The sequence below is a fragment of the Physeter macrocephalus genome, chromosome 11, assembly GCF_002837175.3.
Source record: "Physeter macrocephalus isolate SW-GA chromosome 11, ASM283717v5, whole genome shotgun sequence".
Lineage (NCBI taxonomy): Eukaryota > Metazoa > Chordata > Mammalia > Artiodactyla > Physeteridae > Physeter > Physeter macrocephalus.
In genome coordinates this window covers 4543852-4566251 of record NC_041224.1, presented here as the reverse complement: position 1 = coordinate 4566251, position 22400 = coordinate 4543852, and the positions used below count along the sequence as shown (strand labels likewise).

The following is a 22400-nucleotide window of genomic DNA, read 5'->3' as shown; positions in this document are numbered from 1 at the left end:
AAGAAAAAAAAAAAAAAAAAAAAAAGAATGACAACAGAGTTCTCATCTATGCAAACTAGAAGATAGAGTGATATTTTTAAAGCGCTGAGGAAAATAAACTGTCAACCTAGAATTTTATACCCAATTATAATGTACCCTCAAAATGAAGGCAAAATAAAGATGTTTTCAGATGAACAAAAGCCGAGAATTCATTGCCAGCAAATCTGTAGTGCAAGAAATGGGAAAGTCAGTTCTTTAAGGGAAATCTGGATCAACACAAAGAAATACCAAGCACTGAAAATGGTAAAAATGTGGGTAATTTTTTTCATTTTCTTAATCTCTTTAAAAGATAAGTAACTGTCTAAAACAAAAATAGTAACATGTCACAGGATTTATAGCATATGTGGAATGAATAACAATAATAGCACAAGACACTGGAGAAGGAAATGGAAGTATATTCTTACACTGTATGTAAAATGGTATAATTTTATTTGAAGGTAGACTGTGATAAATTAAAATTGTATATCATAAACCCTTACAGCAATGACTAAAACAAAGATGACAAAAAGGTATAAAGAATAAGTTAATAGTGAAGATAAAATGGATTCATTAAAATATAAGGATGACTATGTCAACAGTGGGTGAATCTAGCCATGTGAAGGGTTTCTAGAGTTCACTGCATCACTTTTGCAACTTGTTTTGAAAGTCTGAAGCTTTTTCAAAATAAAAGGTTTAATTGAAGATATTAATGGCAAAAAACGGCCCTGAAGAAATCTCCAATATTTACTTAACCCCTACAGTGTGCAAAGTCTGCAAAAGGAAATATGAAGCTGTACAAAGGAAAGAGAACACGGGATCCCCATTAGGCTGCAGCTCACATTCTATGAGCTCAAAAATGAAAAACTGACCATGAGTATATATCAGAAAACTGTCCAGAAATAACAAAATTTTTGATTAAGGAATTGATATATTCCCTAACTCTAAGAGCCAATAACCTGGAAACAGCAAAAATGAAAGCCCCTCAACTGGTCACTATTTTGTGAAATCATTAAAATATCCCTACCATATGTGGTTTAAAAGTCCTACATGTGATTCAAAGGATATTTACTGAACACTGCCCATGAGCCATGCCCTGTACTAGATGCTAGGGGTAGGGAGAGAAGCTGCATATTAATACCCTGAAACTCAATCTAAATAAAAAGACAAAAATAGAAGAAATGGCCCAAAAACGTTATAGATGTTCTAACAGAGGACATACATCAAATACTGAGGAAGAAAAGTCCAGGGGAAGAAGCAAAGTCCAAGAGGACCAGAAAAAGATGAGGAGACTGAAAGGAGGAAGCTGTTGGAAGAAAGAAAGGAAAGAACTGAGGGTGTTTCAACAATGCAGGATAAACAATTACCTGAGGTCACAGAAGAGGCTGGCAAGGACTGATAAGAGCACATAAAGGGTCAAGCCTTAGAAAAGAGTGTGCCTTAGAGAGAATGATGTCTTTGATTTTCCAATACAAGAAATTGAGAAGAAAGAATACAGGTATCACTAACTTGAAGTTCCTCATATTCACAGTGAACACCTATGTGTTGCACTTGGGCTCTCTCTCACACAGTCACACCACCCAGACTTCGCACGTGCTTTTTCCGGAACCCGTAATATTGTTCCCCTTCCTCTCTGCCTGGTTAATGCCCATTTACCTTTCATCTCTACTCAATCTCCTGGAATCTTCACTCTTAGCACAGCAGACCTCTCCTTCACAATACTCCTCAGACTTGAGTAACACTTTGTGTTCCCTGCCAGATTGCGAATTCCATAAGAGCACGGGCCAGCTCTGTTTTAAATTTCCATGTCACTCCCCAGAACCTGGTACCATGCATGAAACATAGTAGACCCCAAGAAATACTGATTAAATGAGTGAACCAATATAGAGAAAGAGAAAGTTAAAACCTATAGTCTCTATTTTTTTATGAATGACAACTACACACAAAGTCACACAGAAAGCAAAAGCTATATTTCATTAAATTACTAAAAATAAAAATTGTCTCAGAAGGCTATCCTGTATGACTGTTAATTAGAAATGCTATTTAGCACAAGGGAAGAGCTACAAGTAATAGGCACTCCATCGTAAATTCATAATAAATTAATTCATGAATGGCACTCAAAGTGAGTTACGCATAAAGGCTAAGCCAGGATCCAATCTAGAGTTGAATATGATAAAACAGGAAGCAATACAGTATAGTTTAAGCATGACAGCTTAGAATCAGGTTACCTAGGTTAAAACATTGGCTCTACTCTCATCAGCTATGGCTTTGGCAAGTTACGCTATGCTCTGTAGTGGGCGTTAATGTTTTCCCTACCCAGCGTCCACTCCCCTTCCAGCAACAGCAGCACTTTTTCTTCAAGGAGTCACATCCTCCTCCCTGACTCTTCAGTGTGGACCCTCTCTCTAGGCTACAGGATGAACTTGTGACCTAGGTTTAAGTGATTAAGTACACCATTTCCCCCTAAATAGAACTACAATTCCAGCAACGAGAACATGATCAAAACTGTGCCAATCAGAGCCAAGTCCAAGACTTTTCTTTTAGCTGTTAGATAAAAGGAAGAGAACCTGAAAACAACTGGGGTTACAGTTGCTGTGGTCATCTTGCTGCTATGAAGAGTTAGTCCTAAAATGGAGCAAGCCCAGAAGGGAAACTGACAGACAGTGTGAAAGCAGATCCTGAAGACACCACCTGAGCCCCTGTACCAATCCTCACCTCAAGTCAGCTCCACCTGTAACTTTTTGGCCTTCTGCTTAAACCAAGTTAGGCTGGAGTTTCTGCCACTTACATCCATGAGTCCCCACTAATATACTTTCTCAGCTGCAGTTTCATCATTTGGAAAATGAGGCTTCGCTAAGCTTCTGTGCCCTCATCCGTGAAGCAGAACACCTACTTCATAGGTTTGTTGGGAAAAGTAAACACTTAGCACATAGCACAGATCTCACACATCATCAACCTGCTAAGATGCTTAAAAACAGAAAACACTTCTTATAAAGAATACTGAGCTATATATGTGATTTTAATTAAAAATCTGAGAATTATGTGACTGGATAGTAAGTCTAAGTGAGCAAAAACCTCTGGTAAAAAGATAATGGCAACAGCTAAAATGTAAATCGGGATAAAAATCCCAACACTGAGTTTCCTGCTACCAGGTAATCCAGACATTAACTAAGACTGTAACAAGACTTATTGCAAGCAAATTATCACCACAAAAGTATAGATGCCAATGCTGAAGCAGAGAAATTAAGACAGTCACCTCCCCCGGAACAACAAGAGTAGAAATCAGTGAACAGAAAATGGACAAGGAACAGAGAAAATCAAAGCCAAAAGTTAAGACTGATAAACTTCTAGTCAGACTGATGAAGAAAAAAAACAAAAAAACCGAAGACGATCAACACTGGGAATGAAAGAGGGTCTATCACTACAGAACCTAAAGACATCAAGGAGATAATAAGAGAATGTTATAAACAACTTTATGCCAATACGGTAAATGACGGAGATGAAATTAACAAATATACTGAGAAACGCAACTTATAAAAACTGACACAAGAAAAAGAGAAAATTTGAACTGCCCTAAAAATTTCTTTGAAATTGAATTTGTAATCAAAAACTTTCTTACAAAGGAAATTTCTAAATGTTGGCTTAAGTCTGTAAACCACTGTCTCGAGCAAGCAAAACACCTGAGGGTTAGATGGGGGGGTGGGGGGGCCCACCCCCAGGACACCAGGTTTTTCCCCTCTAGTGGATTTTTAGTGAATGGAAGGGTGGTACAGAGAGAGGAAGAGTCAAAAAAAGAAAGAAGAGATTGAATAACAATTAAGGAGATAAAGACGGAGTAAAAGTAAAAGAAATCGAATGGTCTCATATGTCAGTAGGACAGAATAAAATCAACAAAGACTAGATTACCTGCATTAATGGTGTATAATAGGCAACCTGAGAACCTACAGATTAGATTAGAAATGGATGAAAAAAGGGAAATAGACCTGAAAAAATGTTGGTTTGTATTTCCTAAACAAGCAAGGGATAGAAGAAGGAAGTTGTTCGAGAATCTGCAAACTGTCAAGAAGCAAGTAAGGAGGCTGTTACACAAAGCAGACAATGTACAGAATAGTTGAGCTAACTGGAATAACAATACAGTATTGTTTAGAGGCACTCTATATTACTGTGAAAATACCTTCTGTTATATATTAAAGCATTAGTTCCAAACTTGAAAAACTGCTTCTAGAAGAAAATTTTCAGATAGAAAAAGCTTCTCAGCTAGAGACAGAAATACTACAGTTTCTCAAAACAGCATTGAAGCAGGGAGCTAAGGAAACCTGGAGAAAAGAACTTGGTATTAAAAAAAGTCAGCTCTCTTCTTGGTAGGTTTGAATCTAACCTAGAAAGTATAAAACTTATTTTACTTTATTATTACTGAAGTATAAATAAAAGATAACCTAAAGAACTACAGTCAATTCTCATTACTCTAGGCAGTTACGTTCTACAAACTCACTTCAAACACTGAATTAGCCAACACTGAACCACTGCTCCTAAGGGAAAATACTAATACAAGGTGAGGTTCCTGCAAGCCTCTGGTCACATTTTTGTCAACCAATCAAAACATAACCTCGTTTAATGTATGTTCTGCTTGACATCTTATTCAATACATACTGTAGATTCATCAACGCTGAATTCACAGCCAACAGCACTATGACTCGTGGCCGAACAAAGCTCATCTAACAGATATTTTCTCCAGAAGGCACATGACCGCATTCTTGGGACAGCACTTCAGCACTCTCCTTGAGGGGCGGGGGGCATGTATACAGTGATATCACCAACGAAAAGCACAGGATGTGAACAATGTCGCACTAAAAAAACGGCGAAAAAGACACTTGTTACCGTAAGAGAGCTGGAACGAGAAGGCAGAACATTGCCTTGTCTGACCTCGGCTAGGAACGTGTGCTCAGGCAGCACCAATTTTTCACGGCACTGTGCATGTCTGCAAATTACTATGAAAGCACTATGAGTGCTGATTGGGGGTTACAAATAAATTCTACTGAGTAGGCAAATTTGAAACCCAGGAATAATGAGAACTGATGCACTCACAAAAATTTACACTACTGTCATACGAGTGACAGTAAACTTTAAAATTTTTTTAAAGTTTACTGTAAACGAACCTAGAAATCTAGGAAACGGTAATGGAAAAATACCATTTCTTGGAATCACTCTGCCAAGATTTTTTAGTTATTGAAACATGAAAAATACAAACCCATTAAAAGTCACTTTTACAATGGTCTCAAGCAGGCCTCTTCAATTTACTAGCATATGACAATCAGCATTAGGAGAAATCAAAGTATGTTCATTTCTAAGTTATAAATGAAATCCATTAAATCCCACTTGGGGAACTGAATTCACTAAATTTTTAACAGCAGAATGGCCAATATATTTACTGTAATCAACTTTTTAGAAATATCATTTATTTAAACGGACTGTTATTGAGTATCAGGCCACACTTCCCCTCACCCTAAGATTAAAATGATGCCAAAAAATGATTTCATCACTTAATACATCATTACCCACACTGATTACATACTACAGTAAAATGTACTACAGGAAAAACAAAGTCTGATCTAGGCTCTACAGAGCTCTCACAGATGAGTGATTCAGATTTTTATTCAAATACCTAAATGTTCATGTTCAAAGCTTCACATATTTGTAAATCACCTTTAGTTCTTGAGAGAGAGACAGAGAGAAATAGCAATAAAAGAGAAAACTACAATTGCATGAATTAATGGGAAATTCAACAAAATTTTTGAAAAAGCTATCTCTCTCCCATCCAGTCCCTCAATGTCCCAATTAACTCCTATTGCATTATAGGAATTACACACTTTACAGAGAAAGGTGAGAATTAAGTGAACAAGTCAGAAACTCCATAAACCTGCCTTTGAGATCATTCCAGACCCATGCCCACATTTTACAGTCAGCTGCCAGCCAAGTGCTCTTTTTACGAACGTGACTAGATTTAGCACACCTGAACATTAAGCAGAACAGCTATGTACTCAAAAAGAAAAAAAAAGTCCCCCAAATATTAGCTATAAAAACCCATGCCAAAGTGTGTATTTTCTAAAGAGACACTGTGTCTCCCTTGGTCTGATCAAGCTGAAATTTGAACTGTTCTAAAAATGGGGCAATTGTTAGAAAATGAAGAATCCAATACTTTAAAAAAAGAAAAAAATACCTTGATACCATGCTTCCCTGTGGTAGAGCTTTGATTAAAACTTGGATCCAAATATTAGCACTGACCTTCGAAGCTAAATTGGCATACACTCCCTTTAAGAAGGTATCATTAACATTTTAAATTAGAACAGCTAAGAAGAAAAAGACAATTACATTCAGCCCTGTGCTTTCTTCTACCTTCATAGAGGATTGTGTTAGAAATTACAGGGAATTTGTCTGTCATCCTACTTTGTCTGTCATCCTCATTCATCCTACTTTGCTGCCTCTGTCAACATCCTGGTTCACCCATTACCACCTGAGCTTCCGTAAGAGCTAAACGCTTTCCTAGTCTCATTTCAATTCACTATGCCCACCTCCAGACTACCTTTTCCAAGGCCTTCTCTGTCCCCACATTCAAGCACCTCCAACAGTTCACAATGCCATCAAAATTAAGAACACATTTCTCAGCTTGGCTTTCAAGGTCCTCCATAATCTGCCCTAACATGCCTTCAGAGTTTTCTTTCTTATAATTCTCCAACAGGCAGCCTAAGCTCCAGAACATACCTCCAGCTTTTCTGTGTCTAGACCCTTGGTTAGCATTTCCCTCCGCTTGGGTGTACTTCCCCCTCCCTTCCGGTTGAGATCCTGTCCACCCTTTCAAGGCTTATCTCTATCACAAAAGCGTCTCTGATTTTCCTAACCCACATGTCTCCCTCCCTGCAATCTGACATCACTTTCTTTATAGCCCTCGTAGGGCACTTCACTCAGACTTGTCTAGCAGTTATTTATCTTCTCCTCCTAGAGTGGAGGGTCCCAGGGCAGGGCCTAAATCAAATGTTTCTTTATTAAAATTAAAAACCAAACTCTGTCAAAAGGGGAAAAAAAAAAAAAAGACACATCTTATTTTGCAATCGGTGGGGAGGTGGGGGGAAAGCCTAATTATTAGGAGGGTAGAATACATTCTCCAACAGAAACTTTAAAAGAATTTATCCTTAAATCAACAACCTTACCGGAACAGTGTCATCCATTCAAATCATTACGGGAGATATGTATTACTTTTCAAACATAGCAAACCCGTCCCTCATCTCCATCAGTACATCAAATGAATAATAAAGTATGACTGTATTGTAACGATGCCTCATTTATCTAATAGCGCTAGGATGTGAAGGGTTCACATGAGAGAGTTTTCTGAAAAAGTGGCTTCCTACTGCAGAAACAGCTCAGACGCGCCCGTGGCCGGACCAGCTGAGAAATCCTCGTGGGAAACTGACCTCCACTTCACGCAGGCCAGCAGAAGACACTTGGGCACAGTGGGGAGGTCATTTTGTGCCAGCTACCTGCACCTGGTAAACAGGTGTGCAGCGCGGACAGAAAGCAAGGAGGGTATTAAAAACCCTATCCAATGCCAGACGGAGCTTTCCGTGTCTGAGACTCCTCATTCCAAGTTGCTGGTCGATCCACGGTGCGGGCCCCTGAGGAACTGTGCCAAGCTGAGCATCTGTTCCTCTGCCTCCGAACGAGCTACGTCACCCCCCCGGGAGATCCCATACCCTCTGCCGCCGAAAAACGTTCCACACTCTAATTATATCTGTTATGGATTGAATTGTGTACCCCCAAATTCATACACGGAAATCCTAACTTGCAATACTTCAGAACATGACCTTATGTGGATATAGGGTCAATGCAGATGTAATTCGATGAGGTCATATTAGAGTAGGGCAGGCCCCTCCTCCAACATGACCCATGTCCTTATAAAAACAGAAAATCTGGACCCAGACAATCACACAGGAAGAATGCCATATAAAGATGAAGTCAGAGATCAGAGTGATGCTACCACAAGCCAAGCAACTCCAAAGATTGCCAGCGAACCACCAGAAGAGAGGCGAGAGGCATGGAACAGATTCTTCTTCGAGCCCAAAGAAGATATCCTGATCTTAAAGTTTAGCCTCCAGGACTGTGAGATAATAAATTTCTGTTGCTTACGCCACCCAGTTTGTTGAATTCTGTTTGGGCATCCCTGGCAAACTAACAGCGCTACTGGTGTCTTTCCATTTACTATACCACTGATCTACTGTGACCACCACACACCTCTTCAAGTAACCAAATTTCTTAAGAATGCTAAGTGTTGCACTAGTTCAACAAACACATACTGATGACCTCTCTGTGCCAGGCGCCGAGGACACAGCAGGGGACTGACGTGGTCCCTGCCCTCATACAGGTGACAGTGTCACCAGGATAACTGACAACAAACCAAAATGATACAAAGATAAAATTACAGCTGCGATGGCAGCCATAAATGACACACCTCCTTTCTTCTTGAAACTGAGGATAGTGGATATATTGAACCCCGTCTAGATGACTCAAGGACATTGCCGTGGAGACCCAGCGCACAGCTGCAAGCCCTTTATTGTTTTTGCTTCCCTCCCAGATACCAGGTCGTAGGACACCATGAGATCTACTTCCATCAACTATCATTCTTTCTCTGCTCACTCTCTCCCAATCTATCCATTTCTAGCTTGGGGCTTCTAATTTGCTGTGGGCTGGAAAAATCAGGTAACTCATATTGCTAACAAGCGTGGATTAAGTAATAAAAAGTGCTGCAAGTGAGAACTCAGGATTTGGCTTTAATGTGGGTTTTCTGATTTACTTTAGATTCTCAGAGACATTTTTTCCTACAGAATTCTGTTACACGGCACAAAGGTGGAACATTATTCCGTATAAACTAGGTGTTACTGAATAATTTTATTACTTTGGTATTAAATTGCCGGGTAAACACTTGTTTTCTTTCAAAGGGAATACAGTACGGGGATGCTATGTGAACAGTGACCTAGGGAAGAAACGCTGCCCAAATTCAGACCCAAATTCAGAATCAGAGAATTTACCGCCCAGGGTAAGGCATACTTTTGTTATCTAATTGCAAATCATATCACCAAATAACAGGACCAAGGGGTTGTATAGCATTACAACTGGAAACCCTAGCCAAAACGTCTTGCACTACATAATAAATACCACCTACCTCTTATGCATATCCAACAATCATCTTTTTTGTTGTGTTTTTTAAGTTCTTCTTCAGTTACTTCAATTAATCTTCCTTTTAATCCTGTTAGGTCCTTTCCACTTTTGGTCAGTCGAATCCAATCCATAAGACTTCTGCCCTGTTTCAGAGGGACCTCAAAAAGGAAAAGGGAAGAATTCAATGTGGCTTTTTCTAGTCGGCTGCTTTCCCTTCCCCTTCCTGCTGCTGGTCTTCAGGCCACTTCCTTATTGATTCCCACTCCAAAAGATAAGAAAACTCAAATACAACAATTCTAAAAATTTTCTTCAGCTTTAGGAGGTGGCATGAGAATTTTAAATGGAACCCTATATAAAGCACCTGGGCCATGAGGTGGGGCTTAGAAATTATGGCACACAAATGTCCATCCAAATGGTATCACAGTACAAGGATAGTACTGAACCCAGAGTCAGAAAACACATTTTGGTCCTGGCTCTATCGCTAATATGTTCTAGCCGCTTACCAATTTGGACCAAAATTTCTTTGCCTTAAAAATCAAGGGATTTGATAGAAGAAAACAGAAACAACTGGCTGAAGTTGATTTTCCGGATTTTCAACCTACACAGAATGTTAGAAATCACATGAGATGGTAATATGTTTTCTAAGAATCCACTGAGAAACAAAGGTTATCAAATAATGGAAAAGAATAAAACTGTGGCTCCCATATTCCTTATAATAATGTCTCAAACTGTCACACTCTAGGGAAGGGGTTGGCAAACTGGCCTATGCCCGTTTCTGTATAGCCCTTGAGCTGCGAGTAATTTCCGCCCATGGTGGTGGTGGTGGTGGTGAAGAGACTGAATCCTTATGACGCCCTCAAAGCCTAAATTATTTATTACCTGGGCTTTGCACAAAACTTTGCTTTCTCCTGCCTAGAGGGCTTAATAACAGGATGTTTGGGATTTTGTGGGGTTTGTTTTTTTTTTTTTTTTTCACAAAATACATTTTCAAAGCTCTTAGATAAGAGGTACAAATAGTGTTTTAACCAGTTAAGACACCCTAGTGGAAATTTTTCAAGACATCTAACCTGTATAACTAGTTTGTAACATAGTACTAGATAACTGTTTAACATAAAAGCAGTCATACTCAAGGAAGTTTACTGCTATTTGTGTCCCCCCAAAACAGACTGAAATGCTAATCCTCAGTGTGATGGTGGTACTAGGAAATGGGGCCTCTGGTAGGTGATGAAGATGTTGGAATTAGTGCCCTTATAAAACAGGCTTTAGAGAGCTCCCTCACCCCTTCCGCCAAGTAAGGACACTAAAAAGATGGCTACAAACCAGGAATCGGGGTCTCACCAGACACACAATTGGCCAGTGCATTGATCTTGGACTTCCCAGTCGCCAGAAGTGTGACAAATAAGTTTCTGTTGTTTATAAGCCACCTATGATATTCGGTTAGAGCAGCCCGAAAGTACTAAAACACACATCTCGCTTTCCTGAATCATATCTATTTTAGATATTCAGCTGCCCCCCAAATAGCCAAGTTAATAGGTCTGCGGCGCCTTTCCAACTTCACATTCCTTCTTGCCAATCCACATCATCCCATTCTTACCATCGCTACAACTCTCTAGGTCTCCTGGCCTTCATAAATGAAGTAAAGTGTGAGAATACGTATGATCTTTCCCATCCCAAACCACTTCTTTCACCATTCCATCACCGGCAGGGTCGTTAAAAGTAATCTTTTGGATATGCAAATCTAATCTAGGACCCTCCCTCCTTCAGTGGCTCCCCATATTCCTTACAATAATGTCTCTAAATGCCCTCGAGTGGTTTACTAGGCCCTTCATAATCTGGTCATAGTTTACCTCACTAGCTCCACTTTTAACTTTTGCCCCTTCCCATCCTATGCTTCTAGGTAAATGGAAACTGATTCCGCTCTCTCCCCCCTGCAGACATTACTTCCTCCAGAAGCCTTTTCTGACCCCCACTCCTTCAAGGTCATAACAGACTGTTATAGTCCCTATGGTATTTATAACTGCCTCTTTACTAGTCTGTGAAGCCTACTGGACTAAACTCTTTGACAACAGAGATGTTGGGGCCCAGGGCAGGCCATGCAAGAGGAACACTTTGACTGTCCTCTCTGTCTCCCTGAAAGCAGGAAATAAATCTCCCATGTGAAAGGTGCCCTCCCTGTATTGGGAGGTAGAAAGACATCCTTCTCACCAGAGATAGGAAATTCAGGGCCAAGAAGCCTGTAAACAAATCTTGTTATTTGTTTACTAATTTACCACCCAAGCCCAAACTTTGCTCAAATTCCTTACCAATTCAGTATCCAGACCTAAGTTTCTTTGTCCCATCAATTCCTCTCAAATGTACTGTCTGTCTAAAAAGTATAAAAGCTGCCTGCTTTGGCCACTCCTTAGTGTAATAGGGAAGAATCTATTACAAGTTAATCACTAAAGGGATGCTGCCTATAAGTTTAAATTATACATAATGGCCCATCTCTGGAAACCCGGCTACCTGCGCAATGAGCATTAAGCTAAAATACCTTTGTTTAGCTCACAGGAAACATCCTGACCAGGCCCACCTGTGAATGACTGCAGAGAGGAAGTAATGAACACATCCTCTCTGGAGGCTGATGGGAAACAGGGAATGTTTGACTTTACTCCCTCCCCTTCTAGTATAAAAGAAGCCTGGGGCTTCCCTGGTGGCACAGTGGTTGAGAGTCCATCTGCACGTCCGGAGCCTGTGCTCCTCAACGGGAGAGGCCACAACAGTGAGAGGCCCGTGTACCGCAAAAAAAAAAAAAAAAAAAAAAATAGCCGCCTGAATTCTAACTCAGGCAAGATGGTTCTCTGGGGGATGAGCCCACCAGCTTCTCCGTTTGCCAGCTTTTCAAATAAAGTCATTATTCCTTGCCCCAGCAATTCGTCTCCCTGTTATTGGCCTGTCGTGCTGCGGGCAGTAGGAGCTTAGACTCATAACATTAGATCCCATTTCTACAAGACTTCTGTGCATGCCAATTAAGTTTGTTTCTTTTCCTCCTGCTAATCTGTCTTGTGTCAATTTTGTAGAAATTTCCCCCTCCCCAACAGAGATCACACCTCCAGCATATGGTAGAGTCTCAATAAATATGGTATTGAGACCCAAATATGGTAGGGTCTCCATGTCTCTGCTTCTTATTTGTAGAAAAAGCTTCAGTCTCCTAGGCCTTCCCAGAGTTCCAAAGAGCAGAATCAAACAGCTAATGACTACAGAAGTGAGAAAATGCAGAAAGCAAGGAAAAGTAGTCAAGCAAGAAAAGTACTAAGAGCTTGAACAATAGTCACAGGACTCCTAGTCCCTCCTGAAGAGATACAGATAACAACATGATGCATATCCTTGAGTTCTTTTACGGCAACCAGGACCCCAAGGGATAGATACTGCTGACCACAAACACGAAGGCCCCAGCCTGGCTGGAACAAGAAGGTTGCGGATTGAGATTTCTAAAATATCACCATGTTACCTCACCACCAACCAAACAGAAGAATGTCCACAAGCTAATCATGCTCGCTGGACCCTCACCCCAAATGTTGCCTTTGAAAACGCTTGCCTGAAAGCCATCGGGGAGTCTGGGTGTTCTGAGCACTAGCTGCCCGTTCTCCTTGCTTGGTGCCCTGCAAATAAACGCTGCACGTTCCTCCACCACAGCCCAGCATCAGGAGACGGCCTTCGCTGCTTGTCGGGAAGGCGGACTCAAGTTCGGTTCGGTAACAATTTCACACAGTGGGAAAAAATCGTCCGAGTTTTCTCTTGAATTGCGCAATAATCGTATTTTATTCTCTTTCTGGACCCAAAGACTCACCTTTGCCATCACCACCTGGGGAAACGTTTGTCTTTGCCTCTAAGTTTTCTCCTTTATTTCTTTTTTTTCTTTTTTGCGGTACGCGGGCCTCTCACTGTTGTGGCCTCTCCCCCTGCGGAGCACAGGCTCCGGACGCGCAGGCTCAGCGGTCACGGCTCACGGGCCCAGCCGCTCCGCGGCACGTGGGATCTCCCCGGACCGGGGCACGAACCCGCGTCCCCCGCATCGGCAGGCAGACTCTCAACCACTGCGCCACCAGGGAAGCCCTCTCCTTTAAATGATACTGAGAACATGGCTGGTAGTTTTAATGGAGAAGGGCAGCAACCCTCATATTCTAATCCAGAGATGCTTTCTTTGAAAAGGGTCTACTATTCAGCCAAGCACTTAGCTTAAGGAGAGAAGCAGGTCTAACACCAAGGAGACAAGGACACACGACTGGATGGCTGCATAATATATGCAGCAATAAGTGAAAAGTCACAGTCAGAGTCACATCACATCAAGCCTACTGGGTCCAAGTCAGCATTTCTTAACCAGTTTTCTTTTCTGTGAAATGGAGATAACGAAAGCACCCACTTCATAGGATCATTAGAAAGATTAAACAAGTTACTACATGTAAAGCACTGAGGTCTTCAGTAAGCACTAAATAAATCTCAGCTTTATTATTATTACAGTTGCGGTTATAGACTTCTGAAAATCTAATGAAAGCTACAGATCCCTGAACCCATAATTGTGATCTAGAGTCAAACTCCAGGTCCATGTGGAGAACATAGAGAAAGTTGGTGAAGTTCCCAAATGATGTCAATGCTAAGGCTCAAGAGTCCAGAAATGAAAAAGGAGTGGCCCGAGTAGGTGGAAGTCTTGAAAACAAAACATGAAGATGTGGTTATTGAATGAGGAACTAACAATCAAGAGGAGCAAGCAGCATTCATGTTGCAATGAACACAGGAGACAATTCTATTAAATTCTGCAAATATAAAACACATTTGTGTTCCACCTGTTGGTAACAGAAGCTAGGTGCAACAAAAAGTTAAAGAGTACTATATTAGCTTCAGAGTCTGCAAATGACATCAGTAGCAAAGGCAGTGATAAAAACAATCAGGTACCAGAGGAAGAGAGAAAGGCAGTGTGACTTGGAGAAGTGTCCGTAAACCTAACTGGAGGTTTGTAGACACTTGTTCTCGCTTCTCCAATCTTCCCTAGCTCCCGGAGTCCCCACCCTTGGCGGGATGATCACTGGTCACTGTCGCTAGTGCTCAGCCTTTCCTCTCTGCCTTTCCTCTCTTCTAGGGAACTCACATCGCTCACAACCCCTTCGGAAAGTGAACAAAAGAACGGAGAGGAGATTATGTTGAAGGAAGGAAGCTAATACTGAGTCCCGACAATATGGGACGCACAGAGCCTGGCCCTATCATACATCTGAATTTAATTAAGGGGAAAAGAGTTGGAAGAAGGGAACTGACAGAACGGGATAAAGGGATGGGAAAGAAAAGGGGCCAGTACGCAAGAGGGAGGGAGATGAGGAGAGTTCGAGGACTGGAAACGGCATGGGATCTGAAAGAGATCGCCAGCAAGGGCGGGAGGGAACGAAAGCTAGAGGTGGGGACAGGAGGTGGGAGAGGAGACGGAAGGAGAGAACGGACTGTGCCGGAGCATGAAACGCTGGCGGGAAGGGAGGGCTGCGGCACGAGACCGCCGGAGTCACCCGCTTACCTTGCTACGCCCCCCGGAGGAGACGCGCTGCTGCGAGCTGGGGCCCGGGAAAGACTGGGAAGGGACGTTCAGCATCCTGGACCCTTGGCCCGGGCCCGGCCCGGGGTACGCCGCCCGACGGGATAGCGCGGCGCGACCCCTCTCGGGTAACACCTCCGGCTCCGGCTCAGAGGCCGGGCAGAGGCCAAGCCCCCGACCCACTTCCGGGGTCGCCCGGGGTGAGGCGCGCCATGACGCAGCACGTCGAGGACGCGAGGGGCGGAGCCAACGAGACCAACGGAGAGCCGGCGGGGGTGGAACCAGGGCAAAGTACGCATGCTCCGTTCGTCCCGCACCCTGAATTTCAGCACCGCAACGAGGTGACAGCTATTCCGTGGAAAGACTGAAGGGTGAAGCTGTTCCTAAACCTTGGTGCTGACTGAATCTGAGAATAAATTCTTGGAGACGCCTGTTAACCCAGAACACAAGTGTCTGCCCATTGTTGAAGCACTACCATCACACTGCTTGAAATATGGAATAAAATAATACAATTAAGGCATTTTGATTTCTCAGAAACTCTCTCTTCTAAGGCACCACGCTGTACAGGAAAGAGAACCTTTAAGAGTTAAGATGTCAAATGCAAACAGCCACTCCTGCTAGGTGAAGAGAACACTTCACCTTTAAGCCACGTCTAAGAGTCAGAGAGGTTTAGTTTGGATGCCACCCCTGCAGTTAATAAATGAGTATCCTTCTGCAGGTTACTTTAGTATCTCAATGCCTCATTTCCCATCTGCATAATGGATTTAGGTTTTAGTAAGAATTAGGTGAGACGTCAAGTGCAAATTACCTAGCACAGTGCCTGGCTAACAGTAGACACTCAGTAAATGTCGCTGTGGCTTTTCATACTATTCCACCATATTAATGACAGCAGCACAAATACTGTGCAGGTAAACACCAGTCCCTAATACTCAAGGTCCAGATTGGTGACCTGGTGGGGTTTTTTGCATATCTCTTGGGGAACACACATATCCTGAGAGCAGAACCCAGTGAAAGAAGAAGTTTTCAGGAAAAGAAATATAGTTCTAAGTAACTCTCCATCCTCCTGCCATTACTAACTTTTCCTGACTCTGAAACATGGTCTGAACTTGCTCTATTTCAATTGTTTTGTCCTTAAAGTGCCTGGAAATCAATGCTTATATTTCAATTGCTTGCCACTGCAAAGATTGTATTTGAGCTAAAAGAACTTCATGATCATAGTTTACTATGTTACCTCTCCCATGCAAAGTGCTCCTGTTTTCTCTTTCATTGAAAGATGATGTATTCTTCTATAAGTCTATGTTTAAAAAAAAAAAGCTAGGGGCTTCCCTGGTGGCGCAGTGGTTGCGCGTCTGCCTGCCGATGCAGGGGAACCGGGTTCGCGCCCCGGTCTTGGAGGATCCCACGTGCCGCGGAGCGGCTGGGCCCGTGAGCCGTGGCCGCTGGGCCTGCGCGTCCGGAGCCTGTGCTCCGCAACGGGAGAGGCCACAACAGAGGGAGGCCCGCGTACCGCAAAAAAAAAAAAAGCTAATCTCTAAGAATTTATTTCACTTCCTATGTGAAAATTTTTACATGCGTATCAGGAGCAGGGAACCACAGCAGCGATGGAGGGTGATGCTGTTGGAGAATGTTTCCTATCTGCCAAATTTCTTAGCTCCCTCGTGGACAGAAATGGAAAAACAATGCTATCAAATTCTGGCCTTTTGTCTCCCCTTTTTTAGACTCCATGTAAGTCACATCCATTTAAATGTTTTGTTTTAATTCTGGGGATCCCTCAATGTAGTGCCATAAGTACTAAACACCCATGCTATTTTACTGCTGGATTTGAGGCCAGCAGAAGGGTATTAAAGTAAGAATTACTTGACTCATCATTCATTAAAAACCCTACAATTTAATAGCCCTAACATTGATTCCCAATCTCAATTATAGACAATGATTTACAACATTTTTCACCATCTGCTAGCTAACACATAATAATAATGTGTGATTGGAAACATAAGGGGATTGTCCTCATTATCTAGTAAGATAATATTCATCTGTAACTACAACATTCAATGGGGATTGGTAGGAAATACCAGATGTTACAAGATTCAGTCTTGAAAATTAAATATTGTCTTTCTTTGAAAAGTTTTATTTTCAAAATTATAACTGAAGATAAATTTGTAATTTGATGAAGAGAACCAAATTATCTTTTATAAGCCCCAAATGTTTATAATACAATCAAGGTTCCATTATAAATAAATCCTATTTTAAAATTCCAACATTGAATTATAGTGTAGGGATAAAAAAGGCCAAACTACCATAGTAATTACTAAATAGTTCATTTTATTAATAATTTATATACAAATAAGTTAATTTAAAAGGATTATGATACATTTGTACACTAATCTAATTTGTACCTATAAGCTTTGAATGTCATCAAAAGTAATCAGATTAATTTTCACAGATCAGCTCCTCAATTTCTTCTTCACTATCAGAATCTTCATAAAATGAAATTGTGGCTTGAATTGGAAATTTTTTCAGAAGAGCTTCTGCTTCTTGATATAAGTAATCGTAACACTTTGATTTTGGCCAAAATAGTCTGAAAGAAGCAGACAACATAATATGCTTTATTTTTTTCACATTCTTCTACTCATGAAACGTTCAAATTTCAAAATCTCCATATATTTAACAACTGATTTATGCATTTAGATAGTTTAAAATGCTACTATCACAGCTTTCACGGAGTCTACTTGACAAAGTATCAATAACTGGTTAATTACTTTAAATCTTTATCCAAGCTATAAATTGGACCAAACAAATTCACACTAAACCCTTCCTGAGCATAAGATCAATATTTAACTTACTTCAGGCATTATGGATATATGTATTCTTACAAAATACAGAAGAAGGTTTGTCTTCCAATTTCCAAATTCCTTTGGGAAAAAAAATGAATCCTACCATGACATTAAAAATTGTGATGATAGCCAACTTTATAAAGACGTCAAAATATTATGCATCTTACACATAGGCAGAAATTACCTAGTATTTTGCTTGAAACTCAGACTTCGCTCTTAGTTATAGATGGAACCAAAGCAAGTTGAGAAAAGTACAAAAAGCAACCTTTTCAAAAGGCTACCTCTGACCCCAACCTCGAGCCCATCTCTCTCCCCTTTCCCCACCCAACTGAATTTTGGAACACCATATTAAGATGCTGAGAATTAGACTGGTTTTATACAAATAATTTGTATGTAAACGTGATTACCTCAAAACTTCAAATTTCCAACAAATATTAATCTTGCCATCTGATCTTCTATTATTTTTCATCCAAGTAAAATAAAAGGACAAGGCTGAATCACCAGGTACAGTACACAGTATTTTAGTATACAATAAATAGCCCCACATACCCATATAATAGACTGATTCTAACACAGAGAAAGTTACATATGTTCACTATACTCTATTTTAAAAGGCAAAAAAGTAGGCCGTGTAGTTTATAAACGTTTCTAGCCAAATAGTTGTTTTTTAAGTTTATAAACTGGGTGCCTAAATAAACAACCATCAGTAATTCAGTCACTCAATAAATATTTTAGTGATCTCTTGCGCCAAACATAATTCATAATTCAAAGATGAATAAATCATGGTCCCTACCTTCAGGAAGTTGACAACTGAGTAAAAAGAATCAGAAACACACATTACTACTCAAGATAGAACTTAATAAAAATACAATAAACTTAAGAGAAATACAAAGAAACTGCTACAATAGTTCAAAAACGGAAGTGCTTACATAGGAAGCGATTGATTTGCTAATGTGTAAAACTGCCAAACCCAAAGAACGCTGTTTAATTGTTATCACACTCTCTCTCCCCCGGAATCTCTTACTGGCCACGTTTCTTCCAGGGACTTCCTCCTTTACTGACTTCTCCCCTGTTCTGAGTGATTCTTCTCAGTCACCTCTGTGGACCTCTCTTTCTCTGTAGACAGGTTAGAGGCTGGCCTTCCCCCACCATTTTATCAGGAGTGATCATCTCTCCTCTCTCACTCCTCCAGATGACCTGACCCACTGCCATGACTTCCCCAATTGTTCATTTACCAAAGGCTCCCAAGTCTGTCTGTATTTCCACTTAAGAACTTGACTTTGGACCACTGACCTGTATATGCTGCTCTCTACTGGAATATCAATCTGGAGGCACGATAGGCACATTAAATATGACAAATGGAAAATTCGACTCAGTATCTTGCTCCCCAGATCTACAGTTCCACCAACTTGGGCGTCATTCTGTCTTTTTACTTCTACTTTACCTACCACAGCCAATACATCAAAAGCCTAATCTACTGTGTCACCTAAGTATTCCCCAGATTCACCCAGTCCTATCCTCGCTTCCAATGCCCGAACTGCAATAACTTCCAATTTCACTTCTGGTGTTCTAACTAAAGCTATATACCATTTCCTTAGTGATTTTTCTGAAACATAAATCTGGTCACATTACTCTTTTGGTTAAAATCCTTTGAGTAATCCCCAATACCACCGACAGAATAAAGTCCATGAGCTCCCAATGCCACATACTGGATCAGGACAAAACTCTTGTACCAAGGTGTACAAGATCTGGCCCCTGGCTTCCCTGGTGAAATGACCACAGCTTCACACACCCAAATGCCAGTTCCTTGATGCTCCCAGAAGGAACCATGCTGTTCTCTTTTTCTATGCTATTTCTTCTGCTCCCACGTTCCCCACCTACCATCCATCTGGTTGACTTCAAGACTCAGCCAGGTAATCACACCTATGATACACACTTCCCTGACCCTTCACCACCCCCTCTGACAGAGTTAGGCATAAAATTGGCCAAACTAAACTATTAAAACACTTCCAAAGGGCTGTGATTATTTTTTTCTCTGTCCTTCACAAGTTCTAGCAAAGGGTAGGAAATTAATCAACATGTATCGACTACTATGTGCTATTATAAACATATACACATTCTACCAACATTACATAGCTCTTCATCTAACAGCTCTCTAAGGCAGGCAAACTGCAGAACTAACTTTCCACCTGATTAAAAGCTACCAAGAATCTTGCAGGAAGGCTGACTTCCCAGTAGCTAGGAACAGTAAACTAGCTCCTAATTGTTAAGTCAGATAACTTTTGGTCCCTTTTGGGATCCTTAGTAGTCTTCAGGATTTTCTTCGTATTTCCTTTTTCTCTTACACGTCAAGCTCGATTTGTTCAGTTTGCCGTAAACCATGATTGTGAATACCATTCTTCTTTCTGGTTTGCAAGAGAATAAGAATATACACACTCTGCCTGGTGTGAAGTCAATTTCACTTGAACCCTGTGGCATTAAAAAGAAATTGTTTTCCAGGCACAAGATGTCACCGTTCTACTTTTGCTAATACCGCCCACTTTCCCTCTTCATAATACATTTTTTAAGCATTTACTAAGTGTGCACTGATTAACAGTTCTTTTAGGGGAGAGCGTGAGCTCCTACATTTTCCAGTTCGATGAGTAAAGGACCTCTGGGGCGAGGAAGATAAAGAAACGTTAAAGACAGATTTTCCAAAAGAGAAAAACTTCAGGACCAGCTGCTGAGCAGGGCTGGACGAGGCCCCCGGCTCTTCCCTGTGGCTGCAGGAGCAGGAGACCTTCGATGAGGCCTGTCACTCACCTGACTGGGTGTCTGTATCGGGAAAGCTTTCCTGGGGCGTCCGTTATTCCGGGGCCATCTGGCATCTGGGGGTGTAAGGAAATGGATCGAAGTTAGCACTCACCTTCTAAAAAAACTGCAAACCCTGGCGACCAAGCTTTCCTCTCGTCTGCAGGGAGTGTGACCGCGGGGCTCTCAGTAGCCTCGCTCCCGGCCCGATCTGTGCGTGCCAGTAGCTGTGGAGGACGCACTCGTCGCATCAGCACCGACAGGGCCACCGGTATGGCCACCAGCAGGCGCGATCTTAAGCGAGGGGAAGGCCAGGCGCGTGTCTCCCTGGGGCCCGGCGTACCCGGCGTTGATCGATCAACACTGCCCCTGGGAGGCGCGGCTCACTCACCGCCTCCGCGGCGTGGTGCGGCGCCTCCGCCTCCTTCTCGCCACTGTCTTCCACCCACGGTCTCCAGAAGCCTGCGGATCTGCGAGGTGGGCAGCAAAAGACGCGCAGAGGAGGCGTGAGCTCAGACCCGGGAGAACCGACCGCACCTGAGCGAGGGCCTGGAGGGTGCGGGGGTGAGAGAGCGGAGGGGAGGAGCTGGGGAGGTGCAGGCGGGAGGGATGGAGCGCGGGAGGCGCAGGGCGGGGCCGAGACGCGGTACCCGGAGTCCGCGCCCCCGCGCGGCGTCTGGCGTGCGGGAGCGGCGCGCAGCTGGAGGCGGCGGCGCGCGCGCTGGCCGCCTGGGGTCTCCGTGGTCTCCGCGATCTCCATGGGCAGGGCGGCCCCTGGCACCCAGCCGGCCCGAGCCCGAAGCCTTATATAGCCCCCGCGGCCCGCTACATCTTTACACGTCCTCTCCCTCTCCTCCCCTCTCTCCTCTGCCGGCCGCGTAAACAAAAAGGCTGCGCGTGAAGGCGCAGCGGCCCGAACCCCGGGGGCGAACGCGTGCAACTCCCAAATGGCCCGGGGAGCGGGTTTGTCAAGCGAGTGTTAATCGCTCTTCCACACTTGTCTGCGGGGGGTGGAAAACAACATTCGCCCGAGCGGCCAGTTTCCTAGTGAAGAGGCTAGGACGGGTTAAACGTAAGCGATTCTACACGTTTTGTGTATTTCTGCAAAAAAAGGCCGAGTGGCGGGTCTTCACTGCTCGACAGTCTCACGGCTTTTCGCCTTCAGCAAATGCCACTGGTTCTGCACTCCTTACGAAAGGAATATCGGTTTGGGGAGGATTTGTGTGTTTTTTAATGTGTTGACAGACTAGGTTCCTCCATCTGCCTATTATTATTTGAAGATTAAAGATTCACAAGAGTTGAATTGTAAAAGACTGAATGTTCCAACCTAGAGGACCAGAGGCTGGAGTCATAGGATTTTGGCATAGAGTTCTACTCTGTCTTCTCATCTTTGCGATTTCCCCCAACATCTTATCAGTGTCCTCCAAAGATAAGTCTTGAGTGTCATCTGTACAATTCTGTCACTCGTGGCATTTTGTCACTCAGTGATAATGAGCAAGTTCTTTTGTGGGTGTTGGGTATGTGTGGAATAATAATGAAATCCTGGAAAGTTATGATGTGGAATAACTTAGTCAACCTCTCTGTGCCTGTTTCTCTTAAGTTACCCCTTACTTATCACAGAGGTCCATGAATCTTGGTAAAAAAAAAAAAAAGTTATGCTTCCAAGAAAAGATGATATATAAATGTCATGATTTTTGTCCAGAATGTTTTAAATAATAGAGCTGAACTTACTCTTGAAAGTTGTAGAGAAAAACCCCAAATGTAGGCTATAATGTCTCTGTTATCCATTCAATTACTGTGTAGGAAAGAAATCCATCTAATTAATACCCAAGGGCCTATAATGATCGGCCTGTCAGGAAGGTGAGAAAGGGTTTGCTTCAGATAGTGAAATCAGTGAGGATAGGTAGCTAATGCATGTCTCAGTGCCCTAGAAGTACTGTTAGGCTAAATAAAATAAAACTTATAGAATGTTTGCTACAGTGCCTGACACATAGTAAGCT

The 22400-nt window shown here is 42.3% G+C and overlaps 2 protein-coding genes across 2 annotated transcripts in view; both read right to left on the bottom strand.

Moving 5' to 3' along the window:
• LOC102993801 (cytochrome b5 reductase 4) overlaps positions 1-14970 on the bottom strand; it is a 100508-nt gene extending 85538 nt beyond the window's left edge. Inside the window, exons 1-2 of the mRNA XM_055087691.1 lie at positions 14759-14970; positions 9227-9380 (exon numbers count right to left, since the gene is read on the bottom strand). Of these exons, the coding sequence (XP_054943666.1) occupies positions 9227-9380; positions 14759-14833 (229 nt within the window). The 5' untranslated portion in view covers positions 14834-14970. The remainder of the gene's footprint in view (positions 1-9226; positions 9381-14758) is intronic.
• Positions 14971-17206: 2236 nt separating this feature from the next.
• On the bottom strand, positions 17207-21160 carry RIPPLY2 (ripply transcriptional repressor 2). The gene is made up of 3 exons (XM_007115096.2): positions 20792-21160; positions 20413-20477; positions 17207-17354 (listed from the first exon to the last, which is right to left on the bottom strand). Exons 1-3 carry the CDS (start codon positions 21158-21160, stop codon positions 17207-17209), a joined length of 582 nt encoding a protein of 193 aa, XP_007115158.2.
• Positions 21161-22400: the final 1240 nt, after the last annotated feature.

Bases quoted from the DNA above. Each gene is read 5' to 3' on its own strand.
- RIPPLY2 (XM_007115096.2), bottom strand. From the start codon at position 21,160: ATGGAGATCGCGGAGACCACGGAGACCCCAGGCGGCCAGCGCGCGCGC. The intron at 20,478-20,791 runs GTGAGTGAGCCG...TTACACCCCCAG, and splicing joins CGCACCACGCCGCGGAGGCG to ATGCCAGATGGCCCCGGAAT. The intron at 17,355-20,412 runs GTGAGTGACAGG...TGCTTCTTTCAG, and splicing joins CGATACAGACACCCAGTCAG to ACTATTTTGGCCAAAATCAA.